At 43.0% G+C, this 15594-nt stretch overlaps 1 protein-coding gene across 2 annotated transcripts in view; it reads left to right on the plus strand.

Moving 5' to 3' along the window:
- LOC111145672 (calcium voltage-gated channel subunit alpha1 B) overlaps positions 1 to 15594 on the plus strand; it is a 184449-nt gene that overhangs the window by 101456 nt on the left and 67399 nt on the right. For both annotated transcript variants that reach the window (XM_022500758.1, XM_022500759.1), the window contains exon 20: positions 878 to 1095. In XM_022500758.1, the coding sequence (XP_022356466.1) occupies positions 878 to 1095 (218 nt within the window). The remainder of the gene's footprint in view (positions 1 to 877; positions 1096 to 15594) is intronic.

Consider the following 15594-nt stretch of genomic DNA (forward strand, 5'->3'; position numbering starts at 1 on the left):
GGGGTGCAGAGCTGCCCAGCGGCCCTTGTTGCTGCTGGTCCCCCTGCCCTCTGTCTCCATCTCTCTTGTGGTGGTGACAATCCTGCCTTGATGGGGTGTCGTGTAGAATGCTTAAAACTGTGGGTGGGGGGAGGGCAGGGTATGCTCAGTGAATGTCAGCCATTAGTCCAAGGCACCCAGGCGGGAAAGAGGGCATGGGGAAAGTTGTTGGGACTGGTTTGGGACATGTTGGCGTGGGAAGAGTATAGTGGCCCAGGGAAAAAGAAAAACGTGGGGAGAGCCCGAGGGAGGCCTAAGGAGGCCACTGGGCCAAATGGTAGAAGGGAACAGGGCCAGGCCGGGTGGCCGTGACACAGAGGGCCTCCTACCCTTCCACAGCGGCCTTGTTCAGCCTGCTTCTGGCTGGGCCAGGATCCGACTCGGACTCTGAGCAAGCTGGGGTGACAGGAGCCCCCCGGACTAAGGCCAGTAGTCTGCAAGAACTCCTGCAGCTGGAGGTGACCATCGGGGTCAGCCCAGTCCAGGCACCGTCTCTGTGCAGAGCCCTGTGCTGGGCCTCTTGGACTGGTGGTGTTCTAGGCTCTCGGTGGAGTAGCTGAGGGAAACCCTCCTACCGGCTTCTTCATGCTGCAGACAGTTCCCTTTCTATACACACTGTGATGCCAGCCGTGCCTGGTCTCGTGCCAGCGATGGACAGGAGAATCAGCCCTAAAAACATAGAAATGTACGAAGTGCTAAAAACCAGAGGAAATGCCAGAATAGCAGAGGAAGCAATTGGGGCTTTACTTGGTCGGCACGGGGGCACATGGAGCTGGGTTTTGCAGACTGAATAGCAGTTGGGGCTGCATCGGACTCTGACATGCATTCTTGGTGGCAGGGAGCCACACTGTGACCTGGAGGCCAGTGGACCAGTGGGTGCAGGCCCTGTGCACGCCTTGCCCAGCACTTGTCTGCAGAAGGTAGAGGAACAGCCAGAGGATGCAGATAATCAGCGGAACGTCACACGGATGGGCAGTCAACCCTCGGACTTGAGTGCCACTGTGCACATCCCGGTGACACTGACCGGCCCTCCTGGGGAGACCACGGCTGTTCCCAGTGAGTATCTCCCATCTGAGTGGGGCAGGGCCCACCTTGTGCAGGCCCGGTTGGCTCTCCCCCAGCCCCCTCCATGACAGCTGCTTGGGGATGGAGCCTGCCTGTGTGAACTGTCTCACCAGCTGGAGAGAAGGTCCTCTGTGCTCGGCGTCCGTGCCTTGCTGTCTCTTTGTTTTCCAGTGGCCCCGAGGAGCACTATTACTATTCCGTGTCACTTAAGCGCTATTGTCCTCCCTTCCAAAGATACTTGCAAGTTACCAGCTAAGCGCCAGCCAGGGTGTTAGTGCTGGGGGACAGCTGGAGGGAGTGGGACCAGGGCTGCCCTTGTGGGACTTACAAGTCTCATCAGGAAGACAGACCCTAGGATGGTCATGACGCTTCCTAGTTATGTGAAAGCTGCTGCAGACCTTGGCCCCAGACCTGATGGGGGCTGACAACTAGCCGGTGGTCTTCCCGTGACTTACGTGCTTTGTGACTCCTGCTCCGAGGTCCCCACAGGCCTTGGTCTGAGCTCTTCTTCCCCCCTCCCTCCCACACTCCTGACTGAGCAGCTGCTCCCTGCCCAGCCATGTGCAGGCACTGGGGGTGCGAGGCAAGCAAGAGGCTCTTTGGGTCTGCGGGTCACTCCATCTAGTAGGCACAGAGAGACCTGGAGGGTCAGATACAGACCCTCACACTGTGTGTAGCAGGTGCACAGATGACTTGTGAGCTCAAAGAGAGAGCATCCTGGGGGCGGTTGGAGAGGGCCTGGCCGTGGAAGCTGAGCTCACATGCAAGGTGTGATGAAGTTCAGTCTTGAGAAGACCAGGTGCCATGCAGTGCCGGCCCGTGTTTGCAGATGTGTCCACACAAACACAGGCATGTGCACACACCCCTCACCTCTTGGGCAGGTGCTCTCTTCTGGGGCCTGGGAACCAGTGTACCATGCCAGGGGTAGCTGGGGCAGCCCGCTCTGGCTGCTTTGGCTTCCCCCTGCCCTTTGCTTCCTTGCGAGAGAACTTTCCCTGGTCCATTCTCTGGTTTCAGCTCTCACGGATACTAATGGGTCTGTGTTCCCAGATTCCTGGTCTGCTTCTCTTTGGCTTAAGCTTGAGGATGAGCCCAGGGTTCCCACCTGGCTTTTGTCCATGATTCAGGTGCAGCCCCTCCTCCCCAACTCCTAGCAACCACTGATCTTTTTACCGTTTCTGTAGTTCTGCCTTTTCCAGAATGTCATATAGTTGGAATCATACAGTGTACAGCCTTTTCCGATTGGGTTCTTGCGCTTACAATGTGCATGGAGGGTTCCGCCATGTGTTCTCATGGCTTGCTAGCCCATTTCTCTCTAGCGGTGAAGAGTAACCCATTGTCTGGCCGTTCCACAGTTGATCCATGCACCTGCCGAAGGACATCTTGGTTGCTTCCAAATTTTGGCAATTATGCGTAAAGCTGTTAGAAGCATCTATGTTCAGGATTTTGTATGGACATACACTTTCAGCTCATTTGGGCAAATAGCTAAGAGCATGACTGTTGGATTGTAAGGTAAGGTTGTGTTTAGTTTTGTAAAGAGCTGGTAGTCTAAGCAAGTGGCTGTACCGTTTGGCATTCCTGCCGGCAGTGAGTGAGAACTGTTCCTCCAGCTCCTCTTCAGCATCCCGTCCTGTCAGTGTTTTGTGTTTTTGCCACTCCGATAGGTATGTAAGGGTACTTCCTAGCTCTGTTTGCAGTTCCCTAATGACACGTGACGTTGAGCATCTTTTCATTTGTGTTTTTGCCATCTGTATGTCTTATTTGGTGAGATAACTGTTCATACCTTTTGCTGACTTTTTAATTTTCTTATTTGAAAGAAAATTTGAGACTTAATTTTTTTGAAGAGTCGTCTAAGGTTCAAAACAAAACAAAGAGGAAGGTACAGAGAGTTCCCATGACTCTGTACCCCCACACAAACATAGCCTCCCCCATTATCCACATTCCCCATCAGATGCTGCGTCTATTACCAGGGATGAACCTCCATGGACACATCGTAATCACCCAACATCTGTGGTTTACCTTTGGGCTCACCCTTGGTGTTGCCCATTCCATGGGTTTGGACAAAGGTACAATGACATATTGCCGTCACTGTAATATGACACAGAGTATTTGCCCTGCCCTAATAATTCTCTGTGCTCTGCCTCTTCATCCCTCACCCTCCCCAACTTTAGCAACCACTTGATGTCTTTACTGACCATGGTTTTGCCTTATTCAGAATGCAGTATATTTAGAATCATATAGTACGTAGCCTTTTTAGACTGGATTCTTGCACTTACCAATATGTATTTAAGGTTCTTCCGTGTCTTTTCATGTCTTGAAAGCTCCTTTCTTTTTGGCACTGAGTAATATTTCCATTGTCTGGGTGTTCCACAGTTTATCCATTCATCTACTGAAGAACATCTTGGTCGCTTCTAAATTTTGGCAATTGTGTATAAAGCTGTTAAAAACATCTGTGTGTAAGATTTTGTGTGAACTTGATTTCAGCTTCTTTGGGCAAATACCAAGGAGAGTAAATGGCTCGATCATATGGCAAGAGTGTGTTCAGTTTTGTAAGAAACCACTGAACTATCCGTACCATTCTGCATTTTACCACTAGTAACGTACAAGCGCTCCCATTACTCCACATCCTGGCCAGCATTTGGTATGGTCAGTGTTCTAGATTTTGGCCATTCTATAAGTGTGTAGTGGCACCAAATTGTTTTAATTTGCATTTCCCTAATGATGTGTGATGTGGTACATTGCTTTTATATACTTATTTGCAATCTGCTTTATCTTTTTGGTTAAGATCTTTGGCCCGTTTTTAAAATTAGGTTGTTTTCTTGTTTTCGATTTTTTAGAGTTCTTTGTAAATTTTAGATAACACTTCTTTTCTTATCAGCTGTGTTTTTTGCAGCTTTTCCCCTCCCGTTTGTGGCTCATCTAATTGTTCTCTTGACGTTGTCTCTCACAGAGCAGAATTTATTAACTTCAGTCCAGCTGATCCATTATGTCTTTCATGGCTCACGTGCTTGGTGGTGTATCTAAAAGGTCATCATAAACAAGGTCATCTAGGTTTTCTCTGCTGTCATCCCCTAGGGGTTTCATGGTTCTGCATTTCACATTCAGGCCTACGAGCCATTTTGACCTAACTTTTGTGAAGGGTGTAATGTCTGTGTCTGCGTTCATTCCCACATGCAGACATCCGGGGTTGTAGCTCCAGCTGTTGAAGAGGTGGTCTTTGTCCCACTGATTACCTGTGCTTCTTTATCTTGATGATCAGGTGGCTCTGTTTCCGGAGTCTATTTCTGAGCTCTCTACCCCGTTCTGTTGTTCTGTTTGTCAGTTCTGTCACCGAGATGGCACTGTCTTGACCACTGTAACTTTGGAGGGAGTCTTAAAGTTGGGTGCCATTGGTCCTCTTTGTTCTTCTCCTTCTATGTTGAAATGTTGGCTGTTCTGGGTCTGTTGCTTCCCCATATAAACTTTAGAATTGTTTTGCTGATATCCATAAAATAACTTGATGAGATTTTGAGTGGGATTGCATTGAATCTACAGGGCAAGCTGGGAAGAAATGGCACTTTGGCAGTATTGACTCTTCCTGATCATGAACAAGGAACATTTCTGTCTTTACTTAGTTGTTTGATTTCATTCATCAGAGTTTCAGTTTTCCGTATGTAGGTCTTGTACATATTTTGTTAGATTTATACCTAAGAATTTCATTTTGGGGGGAGCTAATATAAATGATAACATGCTTTTAATTCCAAATTGCATTTATTCATTGTTGATAAATAGGAAGGTAATTGACTTTTGTGTATTAACCTTGTATCCTGCAATCTTGCTAAAGTCACTTTAAAAAAAAAGATTTTATTTATATATTGGACAGAGATCACAAGCAGACAGAGAGGCAGGCAGAGAAAGCGGTGGGGGGTGGGAAGCAGACTCCCTACTGAGCAGAGAGCCCAACTCGGGGCTCGATCCCAGGACTTGATCAAGACCTGAGCCAAAGGCAGAGGCTTAACCCACTGAGCCACCCAGGCATCCCGTTAAAATCACATTTAGTGCCAGGAGTTTTTTTGTTGATTCTTTTGGATTTTCTATATAGATATCACATTATCTGTGAAAAAGGACAGTTTTATGTCTTCCTTCCCAATCTGTATATGTTTTATTTCCTTTTCTTGCCTTATTCCTTTAGCAAGGACATCCAACATGATGTTGAAAGGATTGGTGAGAGGTGACATCCTTGCCTTGTAGACCTGATCTTAGTGGGAAACTTCAAATTTCTCATCATTAAGCAGGAGGTGAGCTGTCGGTTTTTTAAAGATAGTCTTTATCAAGTTGAGAAAGTTCCCCTCTATTCCTAGTTTTCTGAGAGTTTTTGTGATTGATAGATGTTAGATTTTGTCAAATGCTTTTTGCATCTATTGATATGATCAAGTGACTTTTCTTTTTTAGTCTGTTGATGTGGTCATTCAATGATTTTCAAATGTTGGAAGGCCTTGAATACCTAGGACAGATCTCACTTGGTTGTGGTATATAATTCTTTTTATACTTTCTGGGATTTGATTTGCTAATATTTTATTAAGAATTTTTGCATATGTTCATGAGAGATATTGGTGTATAGTTTTCTTTTCTTGTAATGCCTTGTCTGGTTTTGTTACTAGGGTAATGCTGACCTCATAAAATGAGTTAGGAAGTAATCCCTTTGCTTCTGTCCTTTGAAAGAGATTGTTGACAACTGGGATAATCTCTTCCTTAAATGTTGGGTAGAATTCATCAGTGAACCCATCCGGGCCTGATGCTTTCTGTTTTGGAAGGTAGTTAAGTTATGAATTAATCTCTTTAACAGATAAAACTCTATTTACATTGTCTAGTTCTTCTCGTGTGAGTTTTGGCAGATTTGTCCTTCCAAGGACTTGGCCCATTTCATGTAGGTTATCGAATTTGTGGGCATAAAGGTGTTCATAGTGTTCTTTTATTATCCTTTTCATGTTCATGAGATCAATATTGATGTCCCTTCTTTCATTTCTTCTATTAGTAATTTGTGTTTTCCCTCTTTTTTCTTAGTTAGCCTAAATGATTTTAATCTAAATTTAATGATCTTTTCAAAGATACAGTTGCTTTGGTTTTGTTGATATTCTTTTTTTATTTTATGTTTTCAATTTCAGTGATTTCTGCTCTCTTATTTATTTATTTATTTATTTATTTGTTTTTTGTGAGGGAGAAGGATGGCAGAAGAGGGAGGGAGAGAATTTTTTTTTTTAAACATTTATTTATTTGATGGACAGAGATCACAAGTAGGCAGAGAGGCAGGCAGAGAGAGAGAGAGAGGAGGAACAGGCTCCCTGCTGAACAGAGAGCCCGATGCTGGAACTCGATCCCAGGACCCTGAGATCATGACCTGAGCGGAAGGCAGAGGCTTAACCACTGAGCCACCCAGGTGCCCTGTTAATATTTTTTTAAAGATTTTTATTTTTAAGTAATCTTTACATCCAATGTGGGGCTCGAACTCATATCCCCAAGATGAAGAGTCACATGTTCTACTGACTGAGCTAGCTAGCCACCCCAGTTAACATATTTTTTACTGTGATGTTACAGTCTGTTAATATTTTATGTAAGATTTATGGGGTGACCCAAATTCCAGACCAAATTTCAACATGGACGCCTTCCCTGCCCCCCACCCCTCCGCCCAGTACCAAGCAATTCTCAGACACCAGTAGGGTGTCCCAGAATTCAACTCACTTCTGATACTGCTGACCAGTAGATAGCATCGGGTTCCACAGCTTAAGGGTTCAGAAGACTTCCCTAGAAGTCCTAGAAGACTTCCCCCCACGCTCCACTTCGGGCACCCCAGGCTGTCACCTCTGCTTCTGACCTATCAGTTACAGATTGGGCTTCCGACTCCTCCTCTTTAAGTTCTTTGGGTTGCTCACAGAACTCTGGGAAACACTGAACGTTTGCCAGTTTGTTAAAGGCTGTGATGCATGGTAAGAATCAAGAGCAAGGTGAAGAGATACGTGGGGTGCGGGCTGGGAAGAGGGTGTGGAGCTTCCATGCCCTCTGTTGGCATGCCACTCTTCCCAGTCTCCACCTGCGCACCAGCCCTGAGGCTCCCTGAGCCCAGTCTTTGGGTTTTTATGGAAGCTTTGTTGCGGTCCTGATTTACTAAGTCGTTGGCCATTGGCTGTTCCTCCTCCAGCCTCTATTTCCACCCTGGAAGTCGGGGTTGCGGTTGAGTGTCTCAACCCTCTAGTCACGTGGCTCCTTCTCGGGCCAACCTGCTCCCACCCTTGGGCGGAGTCCAGAAGTCATCCTTCAGGATACCTGTGTCACCTTTCAGGCTCTGAAGCGTTCTCAGGAACTATGGATGAAGGCCAAATGTCTGAGAAATATATTGTGGTCATCTGAGTGACCAAACGTGTATTTTTTATATCATTATATTGCATATTTTGTTTTATTTATTATTTTTTAAATCTAAATTCAATTAATTCAATATAATGTATTATTGGTTTGCTGGTATAGAGGGCAATGATTCATCAATCATAAAATTACGTATTTTATTTATTTATTTTTAAAAAAATTTAAAAATTTTTAAATTAACATATAATGTATTATTAGCCCCCAGGGTACAGGTCTGTGAATCGCCAGGTTTACACACTTCACAGCACTCACCATAGCACATACCTTCCTAATTGCATATTTTAAAGTGAGATGTGTTCTGTAGTTTTCTTATCCTATGTTGAAGTATCATATGGTTTAGATATGAGTGCTGTGTAGTTTCCCAATGTTTAATTTCATTAATCCATTACTGAAAATTAAATGTTATGTTGCCATTTCCTATTATTTTAAATGGGAAAATTATAATGTACTATAAAAATATTAATGCATTAAAGTTGGTTGTACTCAAAATCCCCAATTAATTTTTGAAAACAGAACTGTGGTGCCTGGGTGGCTCATTCGGTTAAGTGTCTGAGTCTTGATTTCGGCTCAGGTCATGATCTCGGGGTCATGAGATCAAGCCCCATGTTGGGCTGTATGGTCAGCGTGAAGTCTGCTGGAGATTCTCTCCCTCTGCCCCTCCCCCTGCTTGTGCTTTCTTTCCCTCTCTCTCTCTCTCTCTCTCTCTCTCTCTAAAAATAAATAAATAAATCTTAACGAATACAGCTCAAGGACAGGTAAATAGTGAAAAATAAAAAACCACCCCGTTAGGACACAGAATGCCTTCCGCATTTTCCCTGATCACCACAGCTAAACTAGTTGTTCACGGGCAATTGCTGTGCACACCTTCATAGTGGCTTCTGCCCTTTCCAGAAACATCCACGCATAATTCTAATTGTCAACCAGCTGAACTCAGAATCTTGGCTGAGAGTTTTTCCCACGTTTTTTGGGTTACAGATATTATATTGAGGGGTGCCTGAGTAACTCAGTGGATCAAACAGCGGAGTCCTGATTTCTGCTCAGGTCACCATCTCGGAGTCCTGGGGTGGGGCCCTGGGTCTGGCTCCACACTCAGCAGCAGGTCTGCTTCCTTTCTCTCTACCCCTCCTCCTCCGCTCGCTCTCTTTCTCTCTCACATGAATAAATCAATCTTTAAAAAATGTTATATTGGGTTTGGGGGAAGTATACATTTTTCCTACATAAATGTCAGCCGAAGAACCCCAACAACACTGCAAAGCGAGATGCATGTTCTGAAGTGCGGGTGTCATCAAACTGAGGGCTCTGCGGGGCCCGTTTACCGAAGGTGTTCTCTATGCTATGCCTCCTACTGAGTCACAGAAAGAATCAGAATGTTTTCTTCTTTTTCTTTTCTGGGGTAGTGTAAGTAGCATTAGGGTTGCTTGGGCTTTAAAGATTTGGTAGAACTCCCTCGTGAAATCATCTGGGTCTGGTGTCTTTGGGAAGGATAATTCTTTGATAATTTTTCTTTTCTGTCTGGATATTGTCTGTTTAAGTTTCTTATCTCTTATCTCCTGAGATCTGTTTGGCAGATACAATTTCCTGATCACTCGATCTAGGTTTTCCAATTTACGTATGTATAGTTAGACAAAGAAGTGGTGTAAGTTTTTTAAAAAATTTCCCCTGTTTTACCCCCTTAATCATTTTTTATCCTGTGTATTTTATGTTTCCTCCTTTTTTTCTTGATTAGATTAGTGATTTGTATATTCTGTAGGTTTTCATAAAGAGAACCAACATTTTATTTTATTGATAGTTCTACTGTGATTTTGATTTTTAACCTGTAACTTTCCAATTTTATCTTTATTATTTCCCTCTTGCCTTTTTGTTTTACTTTGTTGTTCATTTGTTAGCTTCCTGAGTTAGTTTACTTATTTTATTCTTTAATTTTTGATACATGATTACTGAAGGTTATGAATTTTCCTCTGATTAATAATGTAATTGTATGCTATAATTCTAACATTCGATGTCTTCATTTTCATCAGATTTTAAAGAAATTATGTAACTTTGGTTTGTCTTTCCTCCAGGTGCTTGTAGATTCCTTGGGATTTTCTGCATAAAGAATCAAGTCATCTGCTAGTGGACAGTTTATTTTTCACTTTCTGATGTGTGTGTGTCTTTTTTCCTTTTCCCCCCTCGTTGCACTGTCAGCTTCCAGAACTGTGTTGAACAGCAGTGGTGAGAACTGATGTCCTTCTCTTAGTCTCATCTTGTGGGAGGAGGGAACATGCAGTCTTTCAACGTGTGAAGTATGATGTTAGCTCTCGTTTTTAGTTTTGGGTTTTTTGGGGTGGGGGGTGTTGGAAGATGTTCTTTATCGTGTTGAGGAAGTTCCCCTCTGTTCCTTTTTCTTGAGAGTGTTGGCATTAAATCAGTGCTACATTTTGTCAGACGGTTTTCTGCGTCAGTCGATGGGACCCTGCGGTTCTTTGGTGATACGGTAGTTTGCACTGGTTGGTCTTCAGATGCCAGGTCAGCCTTGCATCCCTGGGTTAAGCTCTGCTGGCCGCTGTGCACAGCCATTTGTGTACACTGTATACACATTTGTATATACCGTATACAGTATACATTTGTATATACTGTATACACATTTGTATATACCGTATACAGTATACATTTGTGTACGCTGTATACACATTTGTATATACCGTATACAGTATACATTTGCGTACGCTGTATACACATTTGTATATACCGTATACAGTATACATTTGCGTACGCTGTATACACATTTGTATATACCGTATACAGTATACATTTGTGTACGCTGTATACACATTTTTATATACCGTATACAGTATACATTTGTGTACGCTGTATACACATTTGTATATACCGTATACAGTATACATTTGTGTACTTGCGTACGCTGTATACACATTTGTATATACCGTATACAGTATACATTTGCGTACGCTGTATACACATTTGTATATACCGTATACAGTATACATTTGCGTACGCTGTATACACATTTGTATATACCGTATACAGTATACATTTGTGTACAACTGCTGAATCGTGTTTGTTAATGTCTGGTTAAGGAGTTTTGCCTCTGTATTTGTGAGGGGTATTAGTACTTTTCTTTCTTTCCTTTTTATTTTTCTGTGCTGTCTTTGGGTTTGGTACCACAGTGGTACTAAATTCATAGTTCGAACTGGAAGGTGTTTCTTCTGTGTTTTAGAGGTGATTGTGTGGAACTGGTGCTGATCGTCCTTTTGATGTTTGGTAGACTTTGCCAATGAAACATATCTTTTTGGAATTAAAAAACAGTCCTCAATAGTGACAAGGCTATTATCTGTTTCATACCAGCACCTGCCAGCTTTCTGTCTAGACCTGTCAGTGTCTGGGAAGGGTGCTCAAGTCTTCAACCAGAAATGTGGCTTTGTCGTGCCTCTCAGTTCTGTGGGCTTGGTGCCACATACGCTGCTGCTGAGCACGTGCGCATGTAGAATCGCCGTCTTCTTGAGAGGTCGGCTCTTTCATCATCGTGTGACGTGTCTTTCTGTACCTGATGCTTTTCTTTGCTCTGATGTCTGCTTTATCTGACATGAATTACCTACTTTGTTTTGATTAATATTTGCATGGTATATCTTTTTCACCTTTCTATGTTCAAACTAGCTATATGGTTATATTTTAAGTTAGTTTCTTATAGACAGCGCATGAATGGGTCGTGTTTTTAACCGACCTTTTCAGGTCTGTTTTCTGTTTGGCGTATTCAGACGATTTACATTTGATGTAATTGTATGTGTATGACAAGTCTGCTGTTTAATTTTTGTTTATTCTTTGTTTTTTATTTCTCTCGTTTCTTTCTTTTTTCTTTTTTTCCCTCCTATGGATTACTTAGTATGTATTTTAGAGTTTCATTTTGATTTATCTGCAGTACTTTTGAATCTCTCTCTTTGTATTGTTTTTTGAATGGTTGCTCAAGGTATCACATTACATATATAACGTATCCCAGTCTACTGGGTTTGTTATTTTACCAGTTTAACTGAAATATAGTAGGTTTACCTCTTTTTCCTTCCTGTGTATGGATGTCATGATTATTTCCTCCACATACATTTAGAACCACCTCAGTGTGTTTTAGTTTGTGCTTCAGGTGTCAAGCATAGTGTAGAAAACTCAAGATGAGAAGGAGAGTGTATTGTATTTACCCATACTTTTACTTCTGTTGTTCTTTCTTCTTTCCTGATATCCCGTATTTCTTCTTTCATAATTTACTTTCTGTTTAGAGGGTCTTTCTTATCATTTCCTTTAGGGCAGGTCTGCAGCTGACAAGTTTTCCACGTTTCCCTTCATCTGAGAGTGTCTGGATTTTCCCTTCATTCCTGAAGGGTGTCTACACTGGGTATAAATTCTGGGTTGACAGTTCTTTTTTTTTCAGCACTTGAAAAAAACGTGTGCCTCTTCCTTCTGACCTCCATGGTTTCTGATGAGAAATCCACTGTCATTCGAATTGTTTTCTTCCTATAGGTAAGCTGTTGTTTCTCTCTCGCTGCTTTCAAGACTTTTTTCTTTGTCTTTATGTTTCAGAAGTTTGATTATGATGTATTTTGGCATGGGTTTCTTTAGGCTTATTGTGGTTGGGATTTGCTCAGCTTCTTGAATTTGTAGGTTTGTGTCTTTTTGCCAAATTTGGAAATTTTTTCATCCATTCTGTCTTTGAATACATCTTCAGCTCCTCCCTCTTTCTCTTTTCTTTCCAGGACTCTGTTAGCATGAATGATAGATCTTTTGTCCTAGTCCCAGAGGTCCCTGAAGCTCTGTTCACTTTTTTCAGTCTATTATCTCTCTGTTGTTCTGATTGGGTGATTTCTATTGTTCTGTCTTCCAGCTCAATGATTCTTTCCTCTGTGCCTTCCATTCTGCTGCTGAGCCCATTTATTGATTTTTTCATTTGTTATTGTATTTTTTCAGTTCTAAAATTTATATTTAATTCTTTATCTCTCCTATTTCTTTGCTAATGATTTTCTATTTCTTTGCTGAGTTTTTTTTCCATTTGTTTCCAGTGTGTTTTTAATTGTCTGCTGAAGTATTTTTATGATGGTGCTTTGAAATTATTTTCAAATAATTCTGACATCTGTATCATCTTGGTGTCTATTGATTGTCTTTTCTCATTCAAATTAGCATTTTCCTGGTTCTTGGTGACAAGTGATTTTTTAATTGACCCCTAGATATTTTAATATTATATTATAAAACGGGGCACCTGGGTGGCTCAGTGGGTTAAGCCTCTGCCTTCGGCTCAGGCCATGGTCTCAGGGTCCTGGGATCGAGTCCTGCGTTGGGCTCTCTGCTTGGCAGGGAGCCTGCTTTCCCCCTTTCTCTCTGCCTGCCTCTCTGCCTACTTGTGAATTCTCTCTGTCAAATAAATAAATTAATAAATCTTAAAAAAATATATTATGAACCTCTGAGTTTTACTGAAGTCTTCTGTTTTAGCTGGCCTACCGTGATTCCCCTCCAACAGGGGCAGGGTGGGCGAGCTGCTTCATTACTGACCGACGGAAGTGAAAGCACAGGTTTCTCATTCGACTCTCACTGACACCCACACCCGGTGGAAGCAGGCTCCTTGCTCTTGCTGGGCCTCCACTGATACCACCCTAAGAGAGGTGGGAGTGCCTTGGCAGTGCTCCCCACATGACCTCTGCTGACACAGTGCGGGTAGATCTCATTACCTCTGGGTGGTGGGTAAGTCCATGGCTGTCTACGATGATTCACTCTGGCAAGTAAAAGGGAGGGATGCCTCATTATTTTTGGGTAGAAATTGCAGTTCAGGCTGCCTATGTGATCTTCACTGATCTCACATGGATTGGGGGGGTCTTGTTCCTGCAGGGTCAGGATGAAAGTCTCTGCTCTCTACTTGGCTCTCTGATTCTAGCCTGGGAGGGGCTAGGGGTACCTCATTACAGGGTAGTGAGGATAGAAGTCTGCACTTCCGACTGGGCCTCTGCTCATATGAGCCAAGATGGAGCTACAGTTTTTTCTGGGGTGTTTGACTATAGTAGAGTGTTTATTGTCCCTAAGTTTCCTGTCTTTATAGGCTGCATCTTTCCTGGTCCTATTGTTAGGGAGAGCTGGCTTTTTGGGGAGCTTTTAAAAATCTGTGCCTGCTGAGATTTCTGGGTTGCTGGCTTCTCCTGCACCAAACTTAGATGAGGCATAGAAGAAAACCCAGAGAAGAAAAACTTTCTGCCGTGTTGTTCCTCAGGACCCAAGGTCCCTAACTGATCTGGCTTCTCTCCACCTTTCAGAATCTTACGTTGGCCTTATATGTTGCCTAGGGGTTTTTGTTGTGCTTAGTGGGATGCATCTTTCCAAGAGCTCAATTCTTGAGTTAATTTTTATATATGGCATGAGGTGAGGGTAGAGGATTTTTTTTATTCCCTTCCTCCTCCCCACACGGATATGCATTTGTTCTGTTGCCACTTGTTGTAAAGGTTATCCTTTTTTCCCATAGAATGTCTTTGGCACTTTTATCAAAAATCCTGGCTCATTTCCCCCTGTCTTCTTTTCATCTTGCGATGATTTCAGTCATGTCTGTTTTCCCTTGGACTCCTTGTGGTTTCTGAGGCAGTCTTGTCTTTCTCTTTTACTTCATTTCTCAGATGATTTCTTTTTCAGTTTCTCTCCTAAGTTTGGTCAGCTCTCATCTCTCTTCTCCTGGTTTTCCATATATTCTTATTTCAAGCTTTTAACTTTATTTGTGGTGGTTTTTCTCATTAGCAATTGCTGGTTTAATTGTATTTGATCCGTGTTGGAGAGTTGTGTTGTAGTTCGCTTTTCCTCTGCTTTGCGGTGGTTTTTTTTGTGGAGCACTTTTTATTAGCTGAAACATTTTATCCTTACCTTCTGTTTTCTTTTGCTAGAAGCTTTGTGGGGCGGTTGGGTTCCATTTTCTGAGGATGAGGAAGCGTGTTGAATTTCCGGAGACCAGTGATTACCTGAGATTGTGTGGGGAAGAGGCAGGGGCTCCGGTAGCTTCCCTGCTCTCTGGTTCGAAAGCACCCTCTTCTGTCAACCCAGTGAACTGCAGCCTCTGTGTTCAGTTCTTGCTGGGGGCGCTGGCTAGCTCTGGCTTGTTTCTCTTTTCCTTCATCACAAAGCCGCTGACGTGGGCTGCTCCCTTCCAAGTGTGTCTTTTGCCTCCAGAAGCAGTGTCTTCCCGAGGTTGCTGGTGTCAGGCCCGTGTACTTGGCGGTGGCAGGGCTCTGATCTCAGTATCCCTCTGCTTAGGGTGGGGACCCTCTTTCGAGGACAAACACGGTGTCCCACCGCCACCTAGATCCTGCTGTCCTCTCCCTCCTCCACGCAGTCCCTGCTCAATGCCTGCTTGTGCAGGCTTCAGCGTTCACTTAATCACTGACATGTAAGTTCAGGCCGATACTCATTTTCCGGGTGCTGTAGGGTTGGATTGTGGGTGATTTTACTAGCTTTCCTTGCTGGCTGTGTGAGTATCAGTGACTGCCATCATCTGTGGGACACCCTCTTATCTTTTTAGTTTCTCCTGGATTTGTAGTTGTGATCACTGTGACATTTCTAATTTCCTTCCCTCTTTCCTTCCCTTGGTAACCCCCTTTTCTCCTACATCTTTGTCTAGTTAAATAGACTCAATTTTTGGCTTTCTTGATCTTCTCCATTGTATCTTTGTTTTCTGTTTTTATTTATTATTTTTTTTCCACTTTCTCTATCTATATCATAATATTCTTTCTCCCAGTTACTAGTGGGACACGCAGCTCCTGGCATGTAAGCTCCTCCACTTTGCTGGTGTGTTCACGCTTTTAACCTTTGCTCTAAGAAGGGTTTTAGTTGTGTCTTATGAGTTTTGAAACACCATAGTTTTCATACTTCTAAATCTTTTTCCAGGTTTCATTATGATTTCTCATGACCCATGACTTATTTATAAATGTTGTTTTGAATTTCCACATGGCAGAAGTTTCCTAATTTTTTTTGCCATCAACATCATTATATCTTCTAATATTTCATCAATTCTTGTATTTTAGATCATCCATTTGGCTTTTCCTCCCCTTGTGTTTGAAGAACACTTTTGGATTTATTTCTTTTTGT

Source organism: Enhydra lutris, unplaced genomic scaffold, assembly GCF_002288905.1.
Source record: "Enhydra lutris kenyoni isolate GAN:26980312 unplaced genomic scaffold, ASM228890v2 scaffoldscaffold13, whole genome shotgun sequence".
NCBI classification, from domain to species: Eukaryota; Metazoa; Chordata; class Mammalia; order Carnivora; family Mustelidae; genus Enhydra; species Enhydra lutris.